This window comes from Cajanus cajan, chromosome 1 (genome assembly GCF_000230855.2).
Source record: "Cajanus cajan strain Asha chromosome 1, NIPB_CcT2T_4, whole genome shotgun sequence".
In the NCBI taxonomy this organism is placed as follows: domain Eukaryota; kingdom Viridiplantae; phylum Streptophyta; class Magnoliopsida; order Fabales; family Fabaceae; genus Cajanus; species Cajanus cajan.
This window is the reverse complement of record NC_138517.1, coordinates 40975486-41000416: the sequence shown is the minus strand read 5'-3', so window position 1 is coordinate 41000416 and position 24931 is coordinate 40975486. Positions and strand designations below refer to the sequence as shown.

Genomic DNA, 24931 nt, shown 5'->3' with positions numbered 1-24931 from the left:
TATTATTTCCTTCAAAGTTAAGCGATGACTTGGGATTGCATATTGATTATATGATCTTCTAGAGTCACCTTTCAGTTTTCAGCTCGGGATGCTGCTTTGTCCTAACTTTTGCCTAGGTTACTTGAGATGTGTTCCCTAGCGGACATTTTCTTTTTTCTTTGATCCTCACTTTTGCCTAGGCTACCCTTTTTGTTTGTGGATCTCCTAGCGGACCTTGCCCTAATTTTTGCACAGCCCCCTTAATGGGTTTCCTGCTAGGCTTTTGTCTTTGCAGCATTTGTAATCATCTTTCATTCCTTTATTAAAGGGGGATGCCCCTTGCGCTGATTTCATTTGGACTTTTATCCACAAGTCATGTCCAATTTGATTGATCTTTATGTGTTTTTTATTGCGTATTAAGCCATTGTTTCTGATGACGTCCTTATTTCAAATGTACTCGTTCATTTAAGGTTTGTTGACGAGGCTTAGAGTAGGTAAAAGGAAGAAGAGAAATGAAGTAGAAAAGTGTATGGCACTAAAATAGAATTTTCAATTTACACGTGCCCATTTAATGTAGCTTGAGGGCCCGGGCATGCCCCAAGTTCGTGATTCGTACACAAAGAAAAAGAAGGAGGTTGCCCCTTAGAGAGGCTTAGGTCATCTAATTGTAGAGCTAGTCTTCGACTTGTTTGGATGTGGCGCTTCAGAAGATCTCGTGTAGAGGGAGGGCCTTCAGCTTCTTCTCTCATGAAGGTGTTCTCAACCCATGTCTTTCCTGAGATGTAATAATGGGTAGAAGCGATGGTAGAGCTTTCTATGAAGTCTCAAGAGGAACATTTAAGCTGTCTCTCGATTTTCAACTCGAACAAACATTATTTTTTTTTTTTTAGAACGCCCTTTGCGAGTTTTCATTCTAGTAGTTTTTAACAAGCAATGCTTCTCTCTTGTTAAAATCACCTTTCGAGAAAGCTCTAATCACTTTGCCTTAGTGTTTGAGAGATTCGTCCTCCTCAAGTTCTATTCCGCTTGGATTTCACGGTTGTACGACACAGCTTTATCCTTTTAGGGCAAGAGTTAGCATCTTGATGATTGTGGATTTCTTTACCCTAAACTCTTTATGCATGGCTTATTTTCCATTATTTTCGACTAACGCACATAGGTCAATTTCCTTTTTTATTCTCATTTATTCTTTTACAAGGAGGGATATGTTCTAAATGAATATAATGCAAACATATAGAGAAAGTTAAGAATAATAAATATCAGTCTCATTGATTTGTTTATTTGTGAATGCTCAAATAGATTTTGACAGTATTGAGCGAAAGACTTACTTCAACAGACACATCAAAGCAATAGCCCAACCATAGTATATATATATTTTAAATTAATTTGGGCTTTTCTTTAAAGCGCAGATACTGTCGCATATTAGAGCATTCACTTTTCTTAACTTTCTATACGTGCTGCAACCTAATCCTCCTCAGCTAATAAAATGAATGAAATTAATGAGCTAATCTAGAATGCATGTAATTTTTTTTGCCTAATCTTTATCATGTTTTTATTATCTAAAGAGAAATGATGCATGGTAAAGATGAGATTTCTTTTATTCATTTTTTTTAAAAAAAACTATCTATATGATGTTAATGAAATGATGACCTAAGAGTGTACAAAGGGGTATAAAATTTTATTATTATTGTTATTATTTTATTTTTTTTATTATCTGTTTGCTTATTTTAAAATTCCAATCCACTTATTAGAAGAAATAATACAAACAAATGCACACACACATGCTCAATCAATATACACCCACGAACGATCATATTCAAATCCTTGGTCTGTGGTCCCTGTAAGAAAAGTGCATTGTATAGGACGGTTCTAATCTCACTGGTTTTCAAGGCTCCGAAGGTGCCCCCATTATAGGGACCCAGTATCTCTGTCGCCGTCACCTGGCAAACTCTAAGGTCTGTCGCAGTATTTCGGGCTAGAGTAACCGGTTATCACCTTGAGTGTGATTTCCGACAAGGCTCGCAGGCTCTAAGGCCAAACTTGGGCCGGTCTTACGTCAACCACTCCCTATATTTAATACCTTCATGCCCTCAGGTGTAGGGGGAACTGTTGTGTGCAAAGGATTGTGTACAATTTAATTCAAACAGGTGCAGAATTTAAACAAGCAAACAGATATGCAAGAAAAACAAATAAAAAACAAAGTAAAGGGGAAAAATATTTAAATTATTATTCCTATTTTACTAACTTCATCATTTATTGGGCCTGACCCTCTTAAAACGTCCCTAGTGGAGTCGCCATCTGTCGCAACCCGAAAATTTTTGATCTCGCGACTAATGGTTTAAACATCATTTTGAAAATCTCATCAATTAAGGAATGCCCGGACACCAGACTAATCCTTAATTAATGGTTTTAAAAATAGGTTCATGGAGTCGCCACCAATGTTTTACTCAAAAACATTGGAAAAAGAAAAGATTTTTAAAAAGGAATCCAATAATGGTCTTGATAACCAGAATTGGGTTCGAGGGTCGGTTACGTGTAGGGAAGGTATTAAGCACCCCTACAGCGCCCTCAATCGGTACCCTATGATGAAGTTAACATGATAAGAATTAATAAATTAAATATTAGATCCCCTTTATTAATAACTATTTACATGCTTAAAATATAAATTAAGTGATTAACCCTAAAATATTTACATTATGACGTTTATTATAACAAAAAAAGTGATAAAGATGAGGAATAAAAGGAAGAGAAGAAGATTGACTGAAATACCTCTTAACGAGCTCTATTGAATCTTCAAATATGGAGAAGGTGTTTTGTAGCGACCTTTCACACTACAGTATGCCTCACAGATCTCAAGAAATACAATAGGAGGGAGAAAGAAGATAGAGATGCGACACAAATCTCAAGAAATATAATAGAAGGGAGAGAGATAGAGAATTTTCGTGCTCAAAGGAGTCTTATTTGAAATTTCTCTGGCTGCCTGGGGGACTGTACCCGAGGCTTCAATTTATAGGCATCAGATGTGGGCCAGAACGACCCGTTCTGGATTCGGAACGGCCCGTTCCGGATCTGAATGTTATGTTCAAATTACGCACCCTGGAACGGCCCGTTCTGAAAGCGGAACGGCCCGTTCCAGAGTAGAAATTAACACATGTTTGTCCTTTCCAGAACGGCCCGTTCCAAATTTGACTTGTTTGGAACGACCCATTCTGGTGATGGAACGGCCTGTTCCGGTATTGGATTTTTAGTTGTTTTAGTCACGTTGGAACGACTCGTTCTGATATTGGAACGGCCCGTTCCGGGCTACTAAAACAACCTTATTTGACCTTTAGGCCTTCTAATATCCTGTCTTGTTGTTTGTCTGCTTCGGGAGCTCTTTTCCTTCATGATGTAGGTCCATTTTCTTGTTTGTGTGCCTCCCGGACGAAATTGGGTGTCTACAGGTGTTTTCTTTGATGGGAGCTAGGATCTCCATTTCTTCTGATCTTATGAAGAGAAAGGGGAAGGTTGATGATAAGGATGTTTCTGTCTTGTTCGACTTGGGTGCTACACATTCGTTTATATCTATTACTTATGTAGAAAGGTTGAAGTTGTCTATTATTTTTTTATATGTTGATCTGCTAGTATCTACTTTTGTTTTTTCTTTTGTGATTAGTTCTAAGGTGTGTTTGAGATTTCTAATTAAAATGTGTGGTCGTTGTTACGAGGTGAATATGATCTATTTGCCTTTTGTTGAGTTAGACATAATCTTGGGGTGATTGGTTATTTGCCAATCATATCCTTATAAATTCTGCAAGGAGAGAGTTGTTATTTCTTAAAGTTGAGAAGGATAGGTTGGTGTTTGCTAAGCAAATAGATGATCTCTTAAGAAGGATAAGGAGCTCAATGTTATGTTGCTTTCTCTTCTATAAGTGTTGAGATTGAGAAGTTGATTGTACACTTAATTTCTCGCACATCTAGATCTTGGTAAGTTATTTTTTTTCTTTTATTTTTTAATTTGTAATGTTTTTTGTTGTTATTGTGTAAATATTGATAGTGTGGTGGTTTGAAAGTAAACATGGTGGTGTTGAAATGCAAAACACGGTGGCTGCAAAAGAAGATGCGAGAACAAGAAGGAAAAAAGGTAGCGAAGAATGCGAAAAGATGCAACAATAGAAAAAGCCTATGATGATGAAACACAAAGATATGTGATGGAAGTGAAAGAACACGATTACAAAATGAGATCTGATGCAATAACAAGAAGGAAAGAGCGACATGACAACAAAATATGAAGAAATGAGATGAGAAAGAAAAAGCACAATGGAAATTGTTCACCTAAATAAAGACTTTTTATGTTGGTTATTTTTATAACCAACATAGAAAGTCAAGACTTTTTTTGACAATTATTTTTATAATCGACCTAAAAAGTCAACACATTTTATGTCATTGGGATCTATAACAGGTATAAAATCGACGTAAGAAGTCATTTTTACTCGTCATTAAAAGTGTCATGCATACTAGTGTATGTTGCTTTTATAGATGACATTCTTATTTTATCAGAATCCTTGGAAGAACGTAGCGAGCATTTGAAATTGGTGTTATAGGTGGAGAGAAAGAAATAGTTGTATGCTAAGTTATTCAAGTGTGCTTTCTGGCTAAGTGAAGTTAAGTTTTGGTGTCACGTGATTTCTACTTAAGGGATTTTCATAGATCTAACTAATATGGAGAATGTGTTGTAGTGAGAATGTCCTCAAATAGTTACAAATATAAGAAGTTTTGTTGGAAGACAAGTTACTATAAGAGATTCATAAAAGGTTTCTCCAAAATAGTAATTTCTTTGGCTCAATTAACTTACAAGAAATGATCAACCTTTTGTTTGGACGAATTCTTGTGAGGAACATTTTCTAGAGCTAAGGAGAAAGTTGACTACTTCTTTGATGTGGTGTTACTCGATCCTAGTGAACCTTTTGATTTCTTTGTGATGCTTCTCACTAGGGGTTAAGATATCTATTAATCTAGAAGAGAGAGGTGGTTACTTATGTGTCAAGACGTTAAAGATCCATAAAAGGAATTATCCTACTCATGATTGTTGAGATTCATGGAGTGGTGAATCAACTCAAACTTGGAGAATGAAGGTTTTGATGATAACAAAATGTGGATTTTGAGAAACAAAGCTGACCAAGGACATCAACAAGTCAAAAACAAAGTCAAGAAGAAAATATGGCTATTATGATGTGTAATAGGAGTAGCTCATAAGTTGTATTGTTTTGTTGAGCTTATTTTGCATGTTTGTGCTTTGTGCATAGGTTAATCTTTATCTAATATGACTAAGAGTGAGTATGATGATGAGTTAGAAACTTGAAAAGTTATTTTGAGAGATAAAACAAAGTTTTTGAAAATTGACTCAAAATAATCGATTATCATTAAATATAATCAATTATTCCAGCAACAGGTGAAAAGGATGCCTTGCTGTAATAATCGATTATTTGTGAAATAATCGATTATCCCAAGAATCACTCTTTGGAATAATCGATTATCCTGCAAAATAATCGATTAATCTGTTCTTGGTTGATTTCTAGAAATCATGAAGAACGAAATAATCGATTATCCTTTAAAATAATTGATTATCTGGTTCTGAAAATGTTATAAATAGTTTTCACATTTTGAAACTTCAGAACAAGATAGAAAAAGATAGAACAGAGAATCAAAAAGAGAAAAACGTTATTGTGAAGTCTTTGTGACCTTCTTGGAGTGTTTTCTTTGTGAAACCAAGAAGTAAAACGTTTTTTGAAATGCTTTGAAAAAAATCATCATCATCATCACATTCTTGAAAGAGAAAGATTGAGATTTGCTTCTGAATTCACAGTCTGATTTGTTCAGCTTCTAGGTGAATTCGTTCCTTTAATTCTTTGTGAATAATTGTAAATCTTGAGTAGGTGTCTTAAGTGGTAAGGAATTCTTGTAGTGGGTTTCTACAAGGGGTTCTTTCTTGGGGTCAAGAAAATGATTATCTTGAATATAGGAGTGTATGCATGTGTGGTATGCTTGTAAAACTTCTTCATTGAGATAGTGGAACAAATCTTGATCAAGTTATGATTAAGGACTGGATGTAGGTCACATGTGGAGTGGCTGAACTAGGATAAAAGACTTGTGCAATCTTCTCTTACTCTTATCTTTTACTTTGAGTAATATCTTGACTGTGTGTTAAAGAGAATAATCTTGATTAACATGTTTGTATGCACAACATTGCTTTAAACTGAATCAAAGTGTTGCATATTGATTGTTCTTAACTTTGAAGCTTATTAAAGATTAATCAAGAAAGCATATAGGATTCATTTTCATTAGAAAGTCTTTTAAGGAACTTCTTTGAAAATTCATATTAGAAAAGTTTGAATTGAAATAAAGATCCTAAGAACTCTGAAAATTTTTAAAGTTTCATAGAATCCAATTCACCCCCCCCCCCTCTTGGATTGAGCCATTCTTTTCTAACAATGATATGTAGTTAGCAATTGTGGTGTTTACCTTGAAGATTTGGAGACATTATCTTTATGGAGCAAAGTTTAATATCTTCAGTGATCATAAAAGTTTGAAGTACATGATTGACCAAATGAAGTTGAATATGAGGCAAATGTTATGACTTCGAGTTGATGTATCATCCTAGCCAGTCTAATATTATGACAGATGTATTGAGTAGAAAATTCATTCACATGTCATCTATGTTGATAAAGGAGTTGGAGTTAGTAAAGAAGTTTAGAGATTTGAGGCTCTGTGTTGTTGTTGCTCCAAATCACATTAGTTGTGGGTTGAGTACTATTACTAATGAGTTCTCGAAACAAGTGAAGGAAAACAAATGCAAGATTTGAATTTTTTAAAGACTAAAGAGTTGTAGCTTTCAAGTAGACAATGGGGTTTGAAGTTGGTGAAGATGAGATTTTGAGGTTTAAGGTCATGATTGTTTGCTTTAAGATTTTGAGCCAAAAGGATGGTTTTGGGGGAAGAGTGTAAAAGTCAACTTAGTTTAGACCCTAGTATTACTTAAATGTATCAAGACTTTAAAAAGATGCTCTAGTTGTCTAGTATGAAGAGGGATGTAGCAAAGTATGTAGTTGCTTGTATGACTTGTTAGAAAGTAAAGGTGAAAACATTAAAAGCCAAGTGGGTTGCTGTAGATGATTAAGATTTTTGAATGGAAGGGATAACATTACTATGGATTTCGTTGTTAGGTTACCTAAATCTACTAAGAGCAATGATGTTTTTTGAGTGATACTTGACAAGTTGTCAAAGTGTGCTCACTTTCTTCTTGTTAACATCAAGTGGTCCTTAGAGAAGTTGACATAGTAGTAAAATGATATGGATTCATTATTCTTTTTTTTTTTTTTGAAGGGATTATTCTTATATTATTAAATTCTATAATTATATTATGCTATAGAAGGTACTATATAACTGAAATTAATAATTTTTTACTTTAATTATTTTTCTAATATTTTTACATTTTTCATTTTGAATAACATCGATAATAGGTTTAATGCATTTTTTATTCTTTAAGAATAATAGTTGTGTGATTTTAGTCCCTCAAATTTTTAATGAAGAATTGTAGCCTCTTAAGTATCGCAGTTATGTAATTTTAATCTCTCAAATATCACAATTATACAAATTTTTACCAATTTAAGTTATTTATATTAGTAATTTTAGTAATAATAAATATATATCATTTAATGCATGAATGAAATTTATAATATATGTAACTTAAATAGGTAAACAATTTTAAAATTATAATATTTAAGGGATCAAAATTGTACAATTGTGATACTTGATGAATTAAAATTACTTAATTAAAAATTAAGAGACTAAAATTACATAATTGCAATACTTAAGAGACTAAAATTGCTTAAATAGAACTTTATGAACCAAAGTTGCATAATGATAATATTAGAGGGAGAAAAAAAATACAATTAAGCCTTGATAATATCTAAAGCTTGAATGAAATAACCTAGTCATATTTATATCTATATTATATATTATATACCAGTGAGATCAACGTATTTCATGTCTATATTAAAAATAAAATAAAAAATCATATTAAGTAATAAAAGTTTGTTTGTTTAATTAGTCTTGCAATTTGTTCTCATGCCTCAAGATTTTGAATTTAACTCTTGGATTTGATAAAATATTAAATTTTTAATAATTAAAAGATACAATAGTCTACTAAATATAGAAATCAAGGTAGTTACTAAAAGGGATATTGCTCAAAACTACACAACATGGATACCTTTTTTGTTCTTCTAAAACTCTTCTACCTTTTAGAATCCAAACATTTACTGTTAATAAAGTTAAATTATTAGTCTTTATTAAATTTAATGACATCAATTAAGGATACAATGTTTCGAATGATTTGTAATGTCAATTATTTGTTTTCAATGATTTTTATTTAACTTTTTTTATGAATTTTATGAGTCTTTTGTTAGTCAATACTTAATCTCCATTTCACTCTATATTTTCCTCCTTCACCTACTATTATGGTATGTATTTTGTTAATTTTTTTCCCTTTATTTTTGTTTTTATGGTATTGAATTTTTTGTTGAGCATTTTGTTGTGTTCTCTATAAATGGTAGATTGATGGTGACGAAACTTCACAATGACTTAAAAGAACGTCCATGAGTTAGATAATATTTGAGTATTCTCCTTTACTCATATATATTTTCTTCCTTCTGAAAAGTTTACCTTAAAGACTATTTTATTTTCTCACCATCTATATTTTAATTCTCATCCTACACCATGTTCATCGTTAATAAGATGAAAGTTACATTTTCTATTTTTATTATCATTTTTCTAATTATTTTTTCATACATATTTTGGGATTCAATAACCTCTCATCATTTTTTAGTAACATTGTACTTTCATTGTGAAATTGAATTTTAGATGTTTCATTTGAGTGTTGCACGAGATTGATAAATGAAGAATGAGAAGTTGACAAAAGTTTCAAAATTGGATACAAAAACATATAAATGTAACTTTTATTATTATTATTATTATTATTTGTGATTCAATGTGTTGAACATGAATTATAATTATTTGTTAATATAAAATATTTAATTTTGTAGGAAAAATGAAGGAAAGAGAATTTGTTAATATTGAATCTAATGTGATATATTTCATTAAATAATTTGAACATTTTATTAAAAGTACTAAATAACATGGATATTATTGGTACTGAAATGCATTATTTATTTATAAAAAAATGTGCATGGTTTAAAGACTTGAAATATTTTCAATCGTCTTGATTCTTATTTTTTTTACGGAGATTAGGAGTTTTGTTGGGTTAGCGGGTTACTATCGGAGATTCATAGAGGGTTTCTCCTGTATAGTAATGCCTTTGACTCAACTGACCCGAAAGGATCAGCCTTTCGTTTGGACGGACGCTTGTGAGTAGAGTTTTCAGGAATTGAAGAGACGGTTGACTACTTCTCTAGTTTTGGTGTTACCTGACACTGGTGAGCACTTTGATGTGTTCTGTGATGCCTCTTACCAGGGGTTGAGCTGTGTGTTAATGCAGGGAGGGAGTGTAGTGGCGTATGCTTTGAGGAGACTTAAGACCCATGAGAGAAACTATCTCACTCATGATTTGGAGCTTGCAGGTGTGGTGTTTGCCTTGAAGTCATGGAGGCACTATCTGTATGGTGCACGGTTCAGTGTGTTTAGTGATCACAAGAGTTTGAAGTACTTGTTTAATTAGAAGGAACTGAATTTGAGGTAGAGGAGGTGGATGGAATTCTTAAAGGACTTCGATTTCCAGTTGATGTATTATCCTGGGAAGGCGAATGTGGTAGCAGATGCGTTGAGTAGGAAATCCATTCACATGTTGGCTATGATGATTAGGGAGTTGGAGCTGATTGAGCAGTTCAGAGATTTGAGATTAGAGGTGGAGGTTGTTCAAGATCACATTAGTTGTGGTATGATTACCATTACTAATGAGTTATTGAGGCATGTGGGAACTAAGCAGTTACAGGATCCAGAGTTGTTGAGGATTTTGGGATTGCTTGGTACCGAGATGCCAGCTAGTTTTGAGCTTGGTGCTGTTGGGATTCTGAGATTTAGAGGTCGAATTTGTGTACCTCAGGATTTAGAGTTAAGGAGAGTTATTCTGGAGGAGGAACACTTGAGTCGTCTTAGCACACATCCCGGTATGACTAAGATGTATCAGGACATCAAGAAAAGTTTTTGGTGGCCTGGTATGAAGAGGGAGATAGTAGAGTTTGTGGCAGCTTGACTAACTTGTCAAAAAGTGAAGATTGAGCATCAGAGGCCCGGAGGGGTTTTGCAGTTGATGGAGATTCTAGAGTGGAAGTGGGCTAGTGTCACTATGGACTTTATGGTTGGGTTGCCTAGATCAGCTAGGAATAGTGACGCTATCTGGGTGAATGTTGATAGGTTGACAAAGTGTGTGCACTTTCTTCTTGTCAACAAGAGGTGGTTCTTAGAGAGGCTTGCATAGTTGTATATTAGAGAGATAGTACGATTGCATGGTGTTCCTTCCAATATTATCTTTGACTGAGATCCAAGGTTTACTTCTAGGTTTTGGAAGACTCTACATCAGGCGTTGGGGACAAGGTTGAGATTGAGCTCCGCTTATCATCCACAGACAGATGGTCAATCGGAGAGGACAGTTCAGTCACTTGAGGATCTTTTGAGAGCTTGTGTGTTGGATCATCTGGGTAGCTGGGAGGAGGTGTTACCACTAGTGGAGTTTACCTACAATAACAGTTATCATTCGAGTATTGGTATGGAGCCTTTTGAGGCTTTGTATGGCAGGAGATGTAGGACTTCATTGTGTTGGTTTCAGGAGGCTGAGTCAGTAGTGGTTGGTCCAGAGTTTGTTCTTCAAACTATTGAGATGGTGAGACAGATTCAGGAGAGGTTGAGAGCTACCCAAAGCCGACAGAAGTCCTATGTAGATAGGAGGAGGAGACCTCTAGAGTTTGAGGAAGGAGAGCACGTGTTTCTCAGGGTGACACCCACTACTGGAGTGGGAAGGGATGTAAGGGCCAAGAAGCTCACACCGAGATTTATTAGTCCTTACCAGATCTTTCATCGTGTAGGTCTGGTGGCTTATCAGTTGGTGTTACCTCCGGTTTTGTCTAACCTACATGATGTGTTTCACGTTTCTCAGTTGAAGAAGTACATCAGAGACCCGAGTCACGTGGTGGAGATGGATGAGGTGCAATTTAGAGAGAACTTGACCTATGAGAAGAGACCGATAGCTGTGGTTGATCAAGAGTTGAAGGAGCTTCGGGGAAAGTCCATCAGCTTGGTGAAGGTTCTTTGGGATACATTTACTGGTGAGGAGACCTGGGAGGTGGAGAGTCAGTTCAAGGAACGATATTCATTCCTCTTTTCAAGTAAGCCTATTTTCAGGGACAAAAATTCCTGTTTGTTGGGGGTACTGTAACGTAGTGAGTAGATTTCAGAGTTTAGTTGACTATAAGGAGAAGAGTATATAAGGGTTTCTCTAAGAAGGAAGTTTCATAAGTTCATTCTCAAAAAAACTTAGAGAGAAGGACTCTAGGACCGTGAACTCTTTTCTCTCCCAAATTTCTCTGTATGGTTCCTCTTCTCTTCTAGACCACTAACTTCTTCTATCTTCTCTTGGAATTCAGGCTAGGAAGCTTGTTTTTGGAGGTTTGTAGTCCGCGAGTCGAGCTCGGAGGGATTTCTTTGCTTTTCTCAATTCTTGGCCATTTTGAGTCAATCTTCAGGTGAGGGAAGCTAGAATGTTTGTTGTTTTGTTGCATGTGAGTTTAGGAACTCAATTGATGCATGAATTTGGAGAATCCATGGTTGGATTGGAGAAACTTCTCAATTTTGGGGTTTTGGGAAAAATGAAGGTTTTTGATGATTTGATGCATATGTTAGATGCATGTTGGATTCGTGGTTGTTTTCTAGTTGTATGGAGCCCATGCATTATATTTCTTGGTTTGCATGTGGTTGGATTTTTTTGATTTTCAGGTGTTGGAGGAAATTTTCTAAGTTTTGGAGGCTACTATTTGGATTTGTGTCGGGCGTAGTTCTTGGCACCGGGTGTGCCTTTATCAGAGGCAACCATTTCAAACTCACGTCGAGCGCGAGGCTAGTCATGCCAGGCGTGAATTGAAATGGAGGTCTCTGGATGGGTCTGTGCCCGGCGTGAGAAGAACCATGTCGGACGTGATATCAGATAGTGGCTGAGTGAGAAGTTTACTGATGTGGTGCTGGGCGCAAGGTTGACGCGCCGGGAGTGGAGACCTTTGTAGGTCTCTGTCTAGATGGCACTGGGCACATGAAGGTTACGCTGGGCGTAGAGACTCTTATGAGTCTCTGTCTTAGGGATGCCAGGCGTGGGAACTTCCCCCCGAGCGTGGATGAGTTTTAGAACTCTCTGATTGGGATTAGGTCGGGCGTAGGTTGAGCGCGTCGGGCGCGGAAGAGCTTAGAGATCTCTGGTTGGACGTTAGGTCGGGCGTGATTTGGTTGCGCCAGGCGTGAGTGGGTTTGATGTTTTTGGATTGAAATTGATGCTTATGCATGTTTAAAGTTAAAGTTTTGGATCATGTATGAATGATATATGATATATGGTGAGTTGTGATTCATATGTATGCTTGGTAATGGTATATATGAATGTTTAAATATGATATGACATGTGTATATGTTGATATGAGCCATTGGTTTGGGTGAGTCTCCTCTAAGTCCTTAGCTAGTGTTGGAGCAGAGTATGAGGTCGAGGGTTATTCCCTTAACCAAGTACTGGGGAAGGAGCGTGGTTCCTTGCAGATAGTCGGTGGGCGAACTCTACAAGTGACTTGGTAATGCATGTCAAGGTTGTGGTAGGCTTGTACCTAGATGTGCTATACTTGACGGTGGAACCAGACTTCCAATTGTATAAGTGACATCATCCGAGTAAACCCAAGGGAGGATTTATATCCTGATTAGTTGTGACCGAGCGGACGCATTGGGCGTGAAAACGGTTGGGGTGGTTTCGGTAGGATTGGGATGTCACTTATACTGCTCTATTATTAGGGAGATCTCTTAGGTGTATGCGTGATGACGCATTAGATGATTGATATGCATTGATATCTGTAATGAGTTGCATGTATTGCATGATTACTATGATGATGAAGTGCATTGTGTTTGATTTCATGTTTCGATGAATTGATGAATGATTGATGTAACGACCCGCCGTGGTCCCTACACTTAGTGGAATCGCACTAAAATAGTGAACTAAGATAAATAATAAGATTGGATAACTTATAAATACAAAAACATAAAAAAAAAATATAAGAATCATTAAGTTTTTAAGTATTAGGTATTTATACAGTTATCCAAAACTACAATCTCCTAGTGCCGGTCAAGCATAAAACTGTTACCCAAGGTGGTAACTCTAACACGAGGATCAAACTTCCTGTCTCGCATCGGTCACCTCAACTCCAAGCTAGCCCTGACCTGCTCCCATACCAAGTATGATCATCGCAGTCCCACCACATGGAAACAGAAGGGTAAGCTAGAGTTTTAAAAAAATCAATCATACAAGTACAGACAATAGTATATACCACACAATCATCCAACTATCAATCATAAAACCAAACACCACACACTTCATCATATTAACAATCATGCAATAAATGCATATCAATCATCATCACAAATGACCATACAGTTCAACATAAAAACCCAACTCATTGATACAACTTAGAAGCAACTTTAATACGACAACAACAACAATATACAACTTAATATTTAATGCATCATCACGCATGTACAACTGGGAGATCTCCAACAACTGAGGTTGAGCAGTCTAGGTGGCATAAACCCTACCGAATCCAGCGTTTGACCTATCTCAACCAGGTCAGGTATAAAACAGCGTTAGGAACTCCGAAGAGAACCAGGTATAGACAACAATAGTTGATTTCTTAGGTGTGCCACTTAGACTCGGAGGTCCAGTACTACTGTCAAGACAGAAGGGTTTGGGTATGAGCCTACCACGGCCTTGGCTAGCTTCACCAATCCACATATGGAGTTAGCCCACCCACTGTCCTCCAAGTACCATGCACCCTCCAATACCTACTCAAAGACTACATCTCTAACTAGATACCTTACTATTGTTCATTCAACCATGACATGGATCGACTATTTCCATGTCACCCACACAGTACTAAGGGATTCAACTTTGAAACAACTTTCAACTTTAAAACAACTTTCAACTTATCACCTTAGTATTATGTATCTCAACATCTGGCCGCTTGTAATCGGTATAGCTCGGCCTGGCCCCTATACTGTGGTCGCTTTATACACGTGTGCCTCGACCTTGCCCACACACGGGATCAACTAAGTCCTAGAGGAGAACAACACAACGTCCACTCCAAGGGATAACTTCCCAAGGAGGGTTTTCAAAAAATTGGGCTCTCAGAGCACCACAACTATCTCAATTCGCACAATGGGATGAGCAACTTCGAAAACATCTCCTCTAGTCCTAGTGATCAACAACTTATAATCACAACTTAATCAACTTAACAACTTAAACAACATACAACTTTTCAACTCATCATCAAAATCAACATTCAACTTGAACAACATAGTTTATCAGCACAACGACTCATCACAAATTGTTTAACAACACATTTTAACAACACAACATCTCATTTCAACTTTAAACAACACAATCAACTCAACAGCTTATTAGCTCAACTCATAATTTACAACTTAATCATCATAAAATAATATATTTTCAACACATGGTACAACTCAACTATTTCAACAAAAGAACACCACGCATAAAGCTTCCCTAACTCTCCTTAAATTAAACAACCTACATTCTAGCTTCCCTCACCTGAAGATTGGCTCAGATAGCCAAAAACTGAACAAAAGTAGAATTTCCCTTCGAGGCTCAACTCGGAACTTCAATCCACCCAAATCAAGCTTTCTAATCTGTATTTCAAGAAATGACAGAAGGCATTAGTGGTCTAGAGAAGAAAAGGAATCATACAGAGAAATTTGGGAGAGAAAAGAGTTCACAAACCCAGAGACCTTCTCTCTAAAAACTCGCATTCTTCTCACTGCCCACAACCCCTATTTATAGACATTCCGGAGTGGCCAGAACGGCCTGTACCGAATCTGGAATGGCCCGTTCTGCATCCCTTCATCATGTGCAAAAATCACATGTAGAATGGCTCGTTCTAAAATCAGAACGTCCCATTCTGGAACTCATCCAGAACGGCCCGTTCTCCATCCAGAACGGCCCGTTCTCCCTCTAGAACAGCCCATTCTCAACTACGATTTTCATGTCAATTTAATAGCTTGGAACGGCCCGTTCTGGGCTACTAAATCAGCCACATTTTTTTTCTGTTACAATTGAGATGGAAGTTCCTTTAGGACTTGATTTGGATGCATGTGTAGTATAGATTTTATTCTGTACTTGTAGGATTGCTTTTTGAACTCTAGCTTACCCTTATGTTTCCATGTTGATGGACTGCAATGATCATACTTTGTATGGGAGTAGGTTAGGGCTAGCTTGAAGTTGAGGTGACCGCTGCGAGTTGTGGAGTTTTGTCCCAGTGGCAAAGTTACCTTCTTAGGTAGTTGTTGGTTGTGCTTGAATGACACTAGGATGATGTTATTTTGGATGACTGTACATATATGATGTTATATTTTGTACGTAGAAACTTAGTTATTTTATTTATAAATATGTCTGTATATATGAGTTGTCCAATTCTTAATATTTCTCGTAGTTCACTAGTAATAATGTTATTCCACTAAATGTAGAGACCATGGCGAGTCGTTACACTATATATATATATGTGTGCTTTAAAAATTAAATAGGATTATGTTGTATATTGTTTTTTTTTTTTTTTTTTTTTATAAAAATAATATAAATATACTTCTAATTTCCTTTTTGCAGCTTATATGATAAAGATGATATATAATAATTTCAACAATGCAATTCTTACAAAAATAAAATATAAAGATAAAGACAAAAAGTTAATTTAAATTATAATTATAGTTAAATATAAAATAAAGTTAAATTTAAAGTTACACAACATATAAAATGATGAAGTAAAAAATTAATTTAAATTAATTCATTTATTCAAGTAGTGGTGTATTTATTTTTAAATAATTTATTAACTTTTTTTTTACTCTAACCAATAAAATTAAAAAATAATGAAAGAAGATTATTAAATTTGTTGATTTGTCTCTAAAGCTTAATAAAAAATTCTCATAACTCAATTAATATTTTGTTAATTTATGAAAATTTTATTTTATGTTTAATAACTATTTAATTTATAATTTAAAAGATCTAATTTTTTAATCCACTTATATTCTGTCAAGCTCAATTTCAGATGTTGATCTTAATATTCTTTACATTTTGTTAAAGATATATTATTTTATCTTATCTTATCTTACTTAGAATAAAATGTATAATATTTTTATAAATTCTCCATGTAATAATTTTTTTCTTAATTGATAACTATTAAATGCACGATTTTTTTTATTTATAAGTTTTTGGTGCGATAATTATTTCTTAAAATGACTATTAAATTACATGTATATAATTAAAAGAATGTTACTATAAAACTTTATTTATTTATATATAATGTAATTGGCATTTCATTTTATTAATGATACATTAATATATATATATATATATATATATATATATATATATATATTTTACTAAAAATATGAAAATTAATTTATATTTCAAGTAATTTTTTGTTCAATATTATTCATATCTTTTGTGGATTCTTCAACTCCTACATACAAAACATAAATACTTATTATCAAATTTCTAATTTGATTTAAATACATTAAATGATATTAATATTAATGACCAAATTATTCTATTATAACGTCTCTATATTTATTAGGGTTTGAATGAATTAAATAACAAACACAAATATTTATAATTTTTAATACCAAAATTAAAGTTATTATTAGTGAGAAAATAATATATTAAATAATATTTATTTCTATAATTTTATGATTTAATAGTTTTTTCATCGATTACATTTAAGTTTTATATTTAGATTGTAATTAACAATATATTAATGCAATATATTAATTTATATTATTATTTTAAGAAATAATGATTATGTTAAATATTTATAATTTTTTTTTGAAAATATAAATAAAATAAATACAATTATTTTTAAAATTTGAATGTGTTTTTCTACATTGCATTGCATTGCATTGACTATTACACTAATAAATGTATAATTTAACTTTTACAATGACATATATATATATATATATATATTCAAATTTAGTGCCTATTAAATATTTCTAAACAATTAAACCCAGTGTTTAAAAAACCGGACCGAACCGGCCGGTCGGACCGGTTGGATCGGGAACTGGTGGTCCAGCCGGTCCGAACCTTAAGTTGGATCGGTTATGCAGTCGACCCGTTTCAAACCGGATTGAACCGGTCAATTTTCCGGTTCAACCGGTGAACCGGTGGGTCAAACCGGTTCAACCACTTTTTTTTTATTTTTTTTTATTTTATTTTATTTTTATTTTTTAAGGGACCATAAACCACAAAAATAATAATGAAAATTGAATCTTTTAATAGAAGAACAAAGATTCTTATTAAATATAACAATAACTACTTGTTCTAATGTATTTGTTTATATAATATACAACTTAAATAACTTTTATAGTATATTATTAATTTTATATTATATATTTAATAATATAATATATATGTAAATATTACATATATTATTTTGTGATATCAATTGCAAGCATATTATATATGTACATATTATTTATATTTTTAATTTGTATTAATATACAGTTTAATATGTAATTTTTTTAATATTTTTTACAAAATAAAAATAAAAATAATTTTAAATAAGATAGAAAAATTGAAATTTAAAATAAGATATAAATTTATTAAAATTTATAAGTATAAAATATATTTAATATGAATATTTTTTTAATAAAAATAAATAAAAATCGAGTCATGCGGTTCAACTAGTGACCCACCGGTTCAACCTTTGACCCACTGACCCAGTACCTTAACCAGTTCGATGACCGGTCCGGTTTTTAAAACTATGATTAAACCTTTCATATCTATCACTACTTAATAGATTTAAATGCATTAAATTTCAATAAAACAAAGTGATAAGACTTTCCTCGCAAATGTTACACTGTGTATTTAGTCTCCCATTTAATTGAATTTTTATTTATTTTAATTTTTTATTTTTTATTTTTATACTTTTCTCATGTAGTTATTAATTTTGAGATTATTGTTAGTATTTATCTTTTTCAACAAATTTATGAGGTTAGACATTAACATGAGATATTTTCATTATTTCAAAATGGAGTGCTAAAGAATGAAGTACAAATTTGATATTATATATTACGATGTAAAAATTAATGCATATTGACATAATATGTATATGAGCCCATTTTATGTGATCTTATAATAGAATTTTCATTATTAAAGATTTAATGTAAAAGATAATTTATTATTATATATTAAAATAATATATATATTAAACACATTATTATATATATTAATTTATAAAGGTAATATAATCAATTTTTTCTATTCTTATAAAATAAAGATAACAGTAATTTTAAAATATATCTCAAAATATGTAACGAATAAAAATAACTTTTTAATAAATTTATTATTATAGAAAATATATTTTAAATTAAATACCCGTGCATCACATAGATAAATATACTAGTTATGACAAAAGTATAACGGACATGCACTGTTAGTAAATTCTTTTACATTATCAATAAGTTAAAAATTATTTTAAATATAACTAATTATTATAAAAAGTTAACAATTTTATTATATATAATCATTTTGTAATTAAACAATAATGTAAAAGTATCTGTAATTTATACTAAGTTTAATTTATATAAAAATATCTTTAAATTGATATGGTATACCTAATAGTAGCATATACCGAATTTAACTATTCAATGAAATAGTTGTTACTTGGTAGTTCAATTGATTGAATTAGTTCGATTGGTTTATTCACTTCAATAGAAATATATTTAAAAGATTTTTCTTATAACCACGTATCTAAAAGTTAAAACGTGATAGATTTCCTATTACGCTTTAAATATTGAACATTATTTTTAAAAAAATATGTTAATCAATCAATTAGTTATCTTACAACACATATCGAATGGAAATAAAAGAATATATATAAGTTCTGCTACGTCGTTTGGATACACACACAAAAAAAAAAAGCGTAATAAAATATCGATGTTAATAAGCATGATTAAATAAAAAATATATATAACAAATGTGTATTATAAAATATTGATAAAAGAAACAAGTCGGTTCAATTTGTGAAAAGACGAACTGAAAATTGGTCCAACCTCTTCGATTAAAAAAAAGTCAAAAAACTTAACTTTAGTTATTTATTTATTAATTTTCAATTTTTCAATTAGTTTGCAATTTTTTTTATTAGATATATATATATATAAAGATTATAATAATATTATAACTTTTATTAAGTATTTTACTACTAAATAATTTTATATTAAATGTGAATTTTATAAATCTAATCGTTCATATAACTTTATATATGTATATTAAATTTTGTTAAAATTGAACAATATTTTAAAAGTAATTAAAGTATTTATATTTTAACGATATTATTGTAATCTTTTTTAAATAAAGTTATTAAACATAATATTTAATAAAAGTTATAGTATTATTATAATTCTTTTCATATATATATATATATATATATTAATCAATAAATAATGGTGTGAAGTATATGTCATAAAAACTGACTAATTTTCGTTAAAAATACATAAGATGAATATTTTTTCTTTTTTTATATAATCTATTTATATACTTAAGACTAGAAATTATTAATTATTATATCGATGAACACTCTAATTAATAATTTAAAAAAAAAAAGAAAAAAATACATCAAAACTATTAGAATTATTTTAATAAAATATTCGAGATGAAAAATATATAAAGTCTTAAGTTTTAATTAATATTATCGTTATAATTTTGATAAAAAATAAACTTTTAATGAGATAAATTTATAGATAAGTATTATAATCACTTTATATTATTAATTAATATAAATAAATAAATAATATTAATAATTTTTGAAGTATTTAATTTTATCTTATAATACTTTAATATTTTTTCAGATATATTTAATAGTATATAGGATATCAAAATTCATAAGGAAAAAAAAAAGTGGGCTATATTATAAAGTATTGATCCTGAATATTGGGTTTAATCCACCAATAAGCCACCATCTACACATTAACCTGGGAAGTGCCCCCATTATCTCAGGACAATAAAAACAGGATAAAGTTCAACTCTCTCTCCCATTTCTCTCTCTCTCTCTCTCTCTTCACACTCTACTTTCTTTCTTTCTTTCTTCTTACCTTCTCTTTCTCTTCCCAACACAAAGCACCTTCTTCTTCTCTTATTGACTTAAAGACTCATCATTTCTGGATCTCCTGGTAAACTTTTGTGCTTACCCTTTTCACTCTTCAGCTCCTTATTGCAATCTGATTCATTGCTTTCAGTTGTTCTGTTTTGTGCTTTTGGTCTGTGCTAATTTCATTACCCTTCTTGATCTATGATGGAGGGGTTTCTGTTTATTTTAGTTTACTTTACTTCCCATGTTGGAAGTTTTCTCTTTTCTAAGCTTGGCGGGTTTCCTCACCAGTTTAGCTATTTTTATTTTCCTGTTTTATATGAAAGCTTGATTTTTTTCATGATGGGTTGATGAGAGAATCCATTTGAATCGTCATTTATTGTCTTTGGTTTTGTAGGCATAATAATTATTCATTGTCTCTGCTTATGTTGCTTTTGCTTTCATGTTTGATTCGTTGGTGAATTGGATCTGTGAAATCAGAACAGCCCTGATCTGTTAGTTTATATCAAGGTTTTAAATTGCTGTCGTGATTGTGGTTGTGGTGGGAAATTTCAGCCGATGGGGTATCACATAAACCTTGATTTTGTGGCCAAAATCACGGTTTAGGACTGTTTTTTAAAACCTTGATTTTCATATGTAGGCTGGAATTTATCCTTGTAATTGAAAAATTTTCAATTTATTTTTGTTGGGGATGAGCCATTTGAGATTTTTTTTTATTGGTGTCTTTAGCCTATATTCATTTTATTTGTAGCCTTTTGGATCTGTGTCTGCTAAATAAATTTTGGACATGTATGTGCATATTTATGTAGAGATTCTCTTGATCTTCATCAGGAAAGTATTAGTTTTCATACCATGTTGACTGTTCTTTGTTTGATTGTTGTTGGCAGGTGTAAAGACCTTTTAAAAGTTTAAGAACTTATTAACTTGAATTGGTGTATGGTGCAACCCGTCTCGGTACTTTCTTTATTAGAAGCTTATAAGGTGGATCCATATTTTTTTCTTGGAAAATGATGATGATGTTTGATGAGATGGGTTGCAATGATTTGGATATGATATCTGCTCCCCTTGGAGAGGAGGATATTACCGCCCGGCAAACTGAACCAGAGGCGATAGTTGAGGATGATTTTAGTGATGAAGAAATTGGGATGGATGAGCTTGAGCATAGGATGTGGAAGGACAAACTGCTTCACAAGCGATTGAAGGAGCAAAGTAAAGTTAAGGAAGGAGTTGATGCTGTGAAGCAGAGGCAGTCCCAAGAACAGGCCAGGAGGAAAAAGATGTCAAGGGCTCAAGATGGAATCTTGAAGTACATGCTGAAGATGATGGAGGTTTGCAAGGCTCAAGGCTTTGTCTATGGCATAATTCCTGAGAAGGGAAAGCCTGTGACTGGTGCATCTGATAATCTTCGCGAATGGTGGAAGGATAAAGTCCGGTTTGATCGCAATGGTCCTGCTGCCATAGCCAAGTATCAAGCTGATAATGCTATCCCAGGGAAGAATGATGGATGCAACTCCATGGGTCCAACTCCTCACACGCTGCAAGAGCTGCAGGACACAACCTTGGGTTCTCTATTGTCTGCACTCATGCAGCACTGTGACCCCCCTCAGAGGCGGTTTCCGTTGGAGAAGGGCGTTCCTCCACCATGGTGGCCTACAGGGAATGAAGAGTGGTGGCCCCAAATTGGTTTACCTAAAGATCAAGGTCCTCCACCTTACAAGAAGCCTCATGACCTTAAGAAGGCTTGGAAAGTTGGTGTTCTGACTGCTGTTATCAAGCACATGTCTCCTGATATCACCAAAATTCGCAAGCTTGTGAGGCAATCCAAGTGCCTTCAAGATAAAATGACAGCCAAGGAAAGTGCCACCTGGCTTGCAATCATCAATCAGGAGGAGGCCTTGGCAAGAGAGCTTTACCCTGATTATATCCCCCCATTAGCCTCAGGTGGAGGTAGTGGATCTGTGGTCATGAATGATAGCAGTGAGTATGATGTTGAAGGTGGTGTTGATGAGCCTAACTTTGACGTGGAGGACCGGCGACCTGAGAGTCTTCACACATCCAATCTCGCCATGGAGAGAATGAGGGGAGGTCTGCCAGTTCAGCAGCCCTCTTTTTCAATCAAGGGAGAGGCTGTTACAAATTTGGATTTCATGAGGAAGAGGAAGGCCTCTAATGAGTTCAACATGATGGATATGAAAATTTACACATGTGAACAACCTCAGTGCCCTTACAGTCAAGTTCGCCTTGGTTTCCCTGATAGAATTTCTAGGGACAACCATCAATTGATTTGTGCATATAAAGGTAATTCTTCAGATTTTGGGGGTCCAAGTTTTCATGTTAATGAGGTAAAGCCTGTCATATATCCCCAGTCCTTTGTTCAACCCAAATCCACTGCGCAGTCTGTTAATATGGCTCCACCTGTAATTGATCTCACTGGACTTGAAGTTTCAGAAGATGGCCAGAAGATGATCGGTGACCTTATGACTAACTATGATACAAATGTTCAAGGCAACAAGAATGTAAGTTCCTGTAACCGCTTTGCAGCAGAAAATTCAAACTCTCCTCAGCATGGCATGCAGCAGCAACAGAACAACTTCATTTGCGGCCAAGGAATCACTATGGAAGGGAACAACCTCTTTGAAGAAGCTAACATGTCCAATAATCATCACATGTTTGCAAGGGAGGAAGGTCAGTTTGACCGGTTCAAAGCTTTGAATGCACCCTTTGAGACCACTCAGAACAACAACAACAACAACTTTCATTCGATGTTTGGGTCCTTTTGTGATTTGGCATCATTTGATTTTAAGGAGGATATGCAAGGAGTAGGGATGGATGCTCTTCAGAAACAGCCAGATATTTCTATATGGTACCAGTGAAAGTGACAAATGGAATCTGCAAGATCATTATCTACATCATGAACTCTTATTTTCCTTCCAAGGGTTGCACCCCTGATCATGTGAAGTTGCTTAAGCCAAAAGTTTCACTGCAATTTTCTTCACCTGTAATTCTGTAGGCCTAGAACTAGATATTATTATATGTTTCTGCTTTACAGGTCTAGTATATGTTACAATAAAAACTTATATGTTCCCATTAAGTGGCCCTTTCATGGTGATTTTATTTTTTTCTTTTTCAGTTCAGCCTTCTTGTTACTTGAGATTATTCTCTGTAAGACTGTGATATAAATAAGATTCTAAATTTTACTTTTACCATATGATGAAGAATCTAAAATGTGTGGCCCAGTTGAGGGTAAAATTGTTGGATCTTGGATAAATGATGAAAGGTTTGTCCTTTAGTGCTGCTTTTTCTTATGCTTATCCTTTCTTTCCCATGTGAAAATGGACCCCCAAGAACACTTGTTTGGCTGATGAGTTGAATTCCATGTGGATTGCGTGTTCAGCTTTTGTGGTGGGGGCACATCATTCACATCTTTTATTTGTGTTACTTCACTGGTCAATTAATTAGCCAGGGATTTTAATTGTTCAACACCATTGAAAGTGCCTATTCATGGGACAGGGAAAGGTCCATTTCATTAACTGGCCAAGGCGGCCGAACATTATTTATATATATATATATAGAGAGAGAGAAACAGAGATAGTGGTGGGAGGAGAAGAAAGAAAGGAGAAATTCATTAATTACAAAGAGTAAATTTTGAGAGATTTATTTAATTTAATAAATTATATTTTATATTAAATTTTAAAATTATAATCGATAAATAAAAAATTTAAATATATAAGTTAATTGTATAAATTTTTTAAAAATTTAAAATTTATTTAAAATTTTATTTTATTTATTCAAGTCGATAAATAATTATAAAAGAATTTATACTATATAAAAAAATATCATATGATTTAAATTTTTAAATAATTTGTAGAATTAAAATATATATTAAGAATTTTTAATATTATAGTTAGATTATTAAAATTTTATCTACAACATTATAAGTTTATTAAGATAAATGTTTGTTTTGGTGAAAAAGAATATATTGTTATCATATTATTTTATTTTAATATATAAATAATATTTAAAATATATGTAAATACTTTTTATTAAATAACATATATACAAGCATTCAAATTACTTAAAATTTACGTATAATTATAAATATAAAATAATCAATTACGATTGGATTGGTTAAAATTTATATTCTATAAAAATTTATTCAAAGTGTCAATAGATATTACCCCACTCACACGTATATATAATGTGTTTTTTTCTGTGTGTCTGCTTTACCCTTTCCATTGTTAAAATTCATACCATGTAGTACACCTACTTTTGAAATTGGAGGCAATTGTCTGGTTGAAAATAAGTGCAATGTAAAATGGCACTGTTGTCATAAATTTTTTTGTGTAAACTTCATTGTTTGAAAATGTGCTATGGATAATAATAGCACGTGTTGAAAAAAATCTGCAAAGGGTGAAGAGACCCGGTGTTGTGACTTGAATAGTGCGTGGTATGAGAAAAAAGAAAATGAAGACAAGCATCTTTTTTCTCTTATTTGAACAAGTGTAAAAGTATAGGACGAAACGTACTTTAAATTATAGAAACTTGAAATTGAATGTAAAAGTATATGCAAG

The 24931-nt window shown here is 33.0% G+C and overlaps 1 protein-coding gene across 1 annotated transcript; it reads left to right on the top strand.

Moving 5' to 3' along the window:
• Positions 1-20232: 20232 nt before the first annotated feature.
• Positions 20233-23566, top strand: LOC109793147 (ETHYLENE INSENSITIVE 3-like 1 protein). Its single transcript, XM_020352610.3, has 2 exons — positions 20233-20442; positions 21248-23566. The coding sequence occupies exon 2, from the start codon at positions 21368-21370 to the stop codon at positions 23231-23233; it is 1866 nt and encodes a 621-aa protein (XP_020208199.1). The 5' UTR covers positions 20233-20442; positions 21248-21367; the 3' UTR covers positions 23234-23566.
• Positions 23567-24931: the final 1365 nt, after the last annotated feature.

What these genes read in the sequence shown, in the direction of transcription:
- LOC109793147 (XM_020352610.3), top strand. Translation starts at nt 21,368, where the DNA reads ATGATGATGATGTTTGATGAGATGGGTTGCAATGATTTGGATATGATA.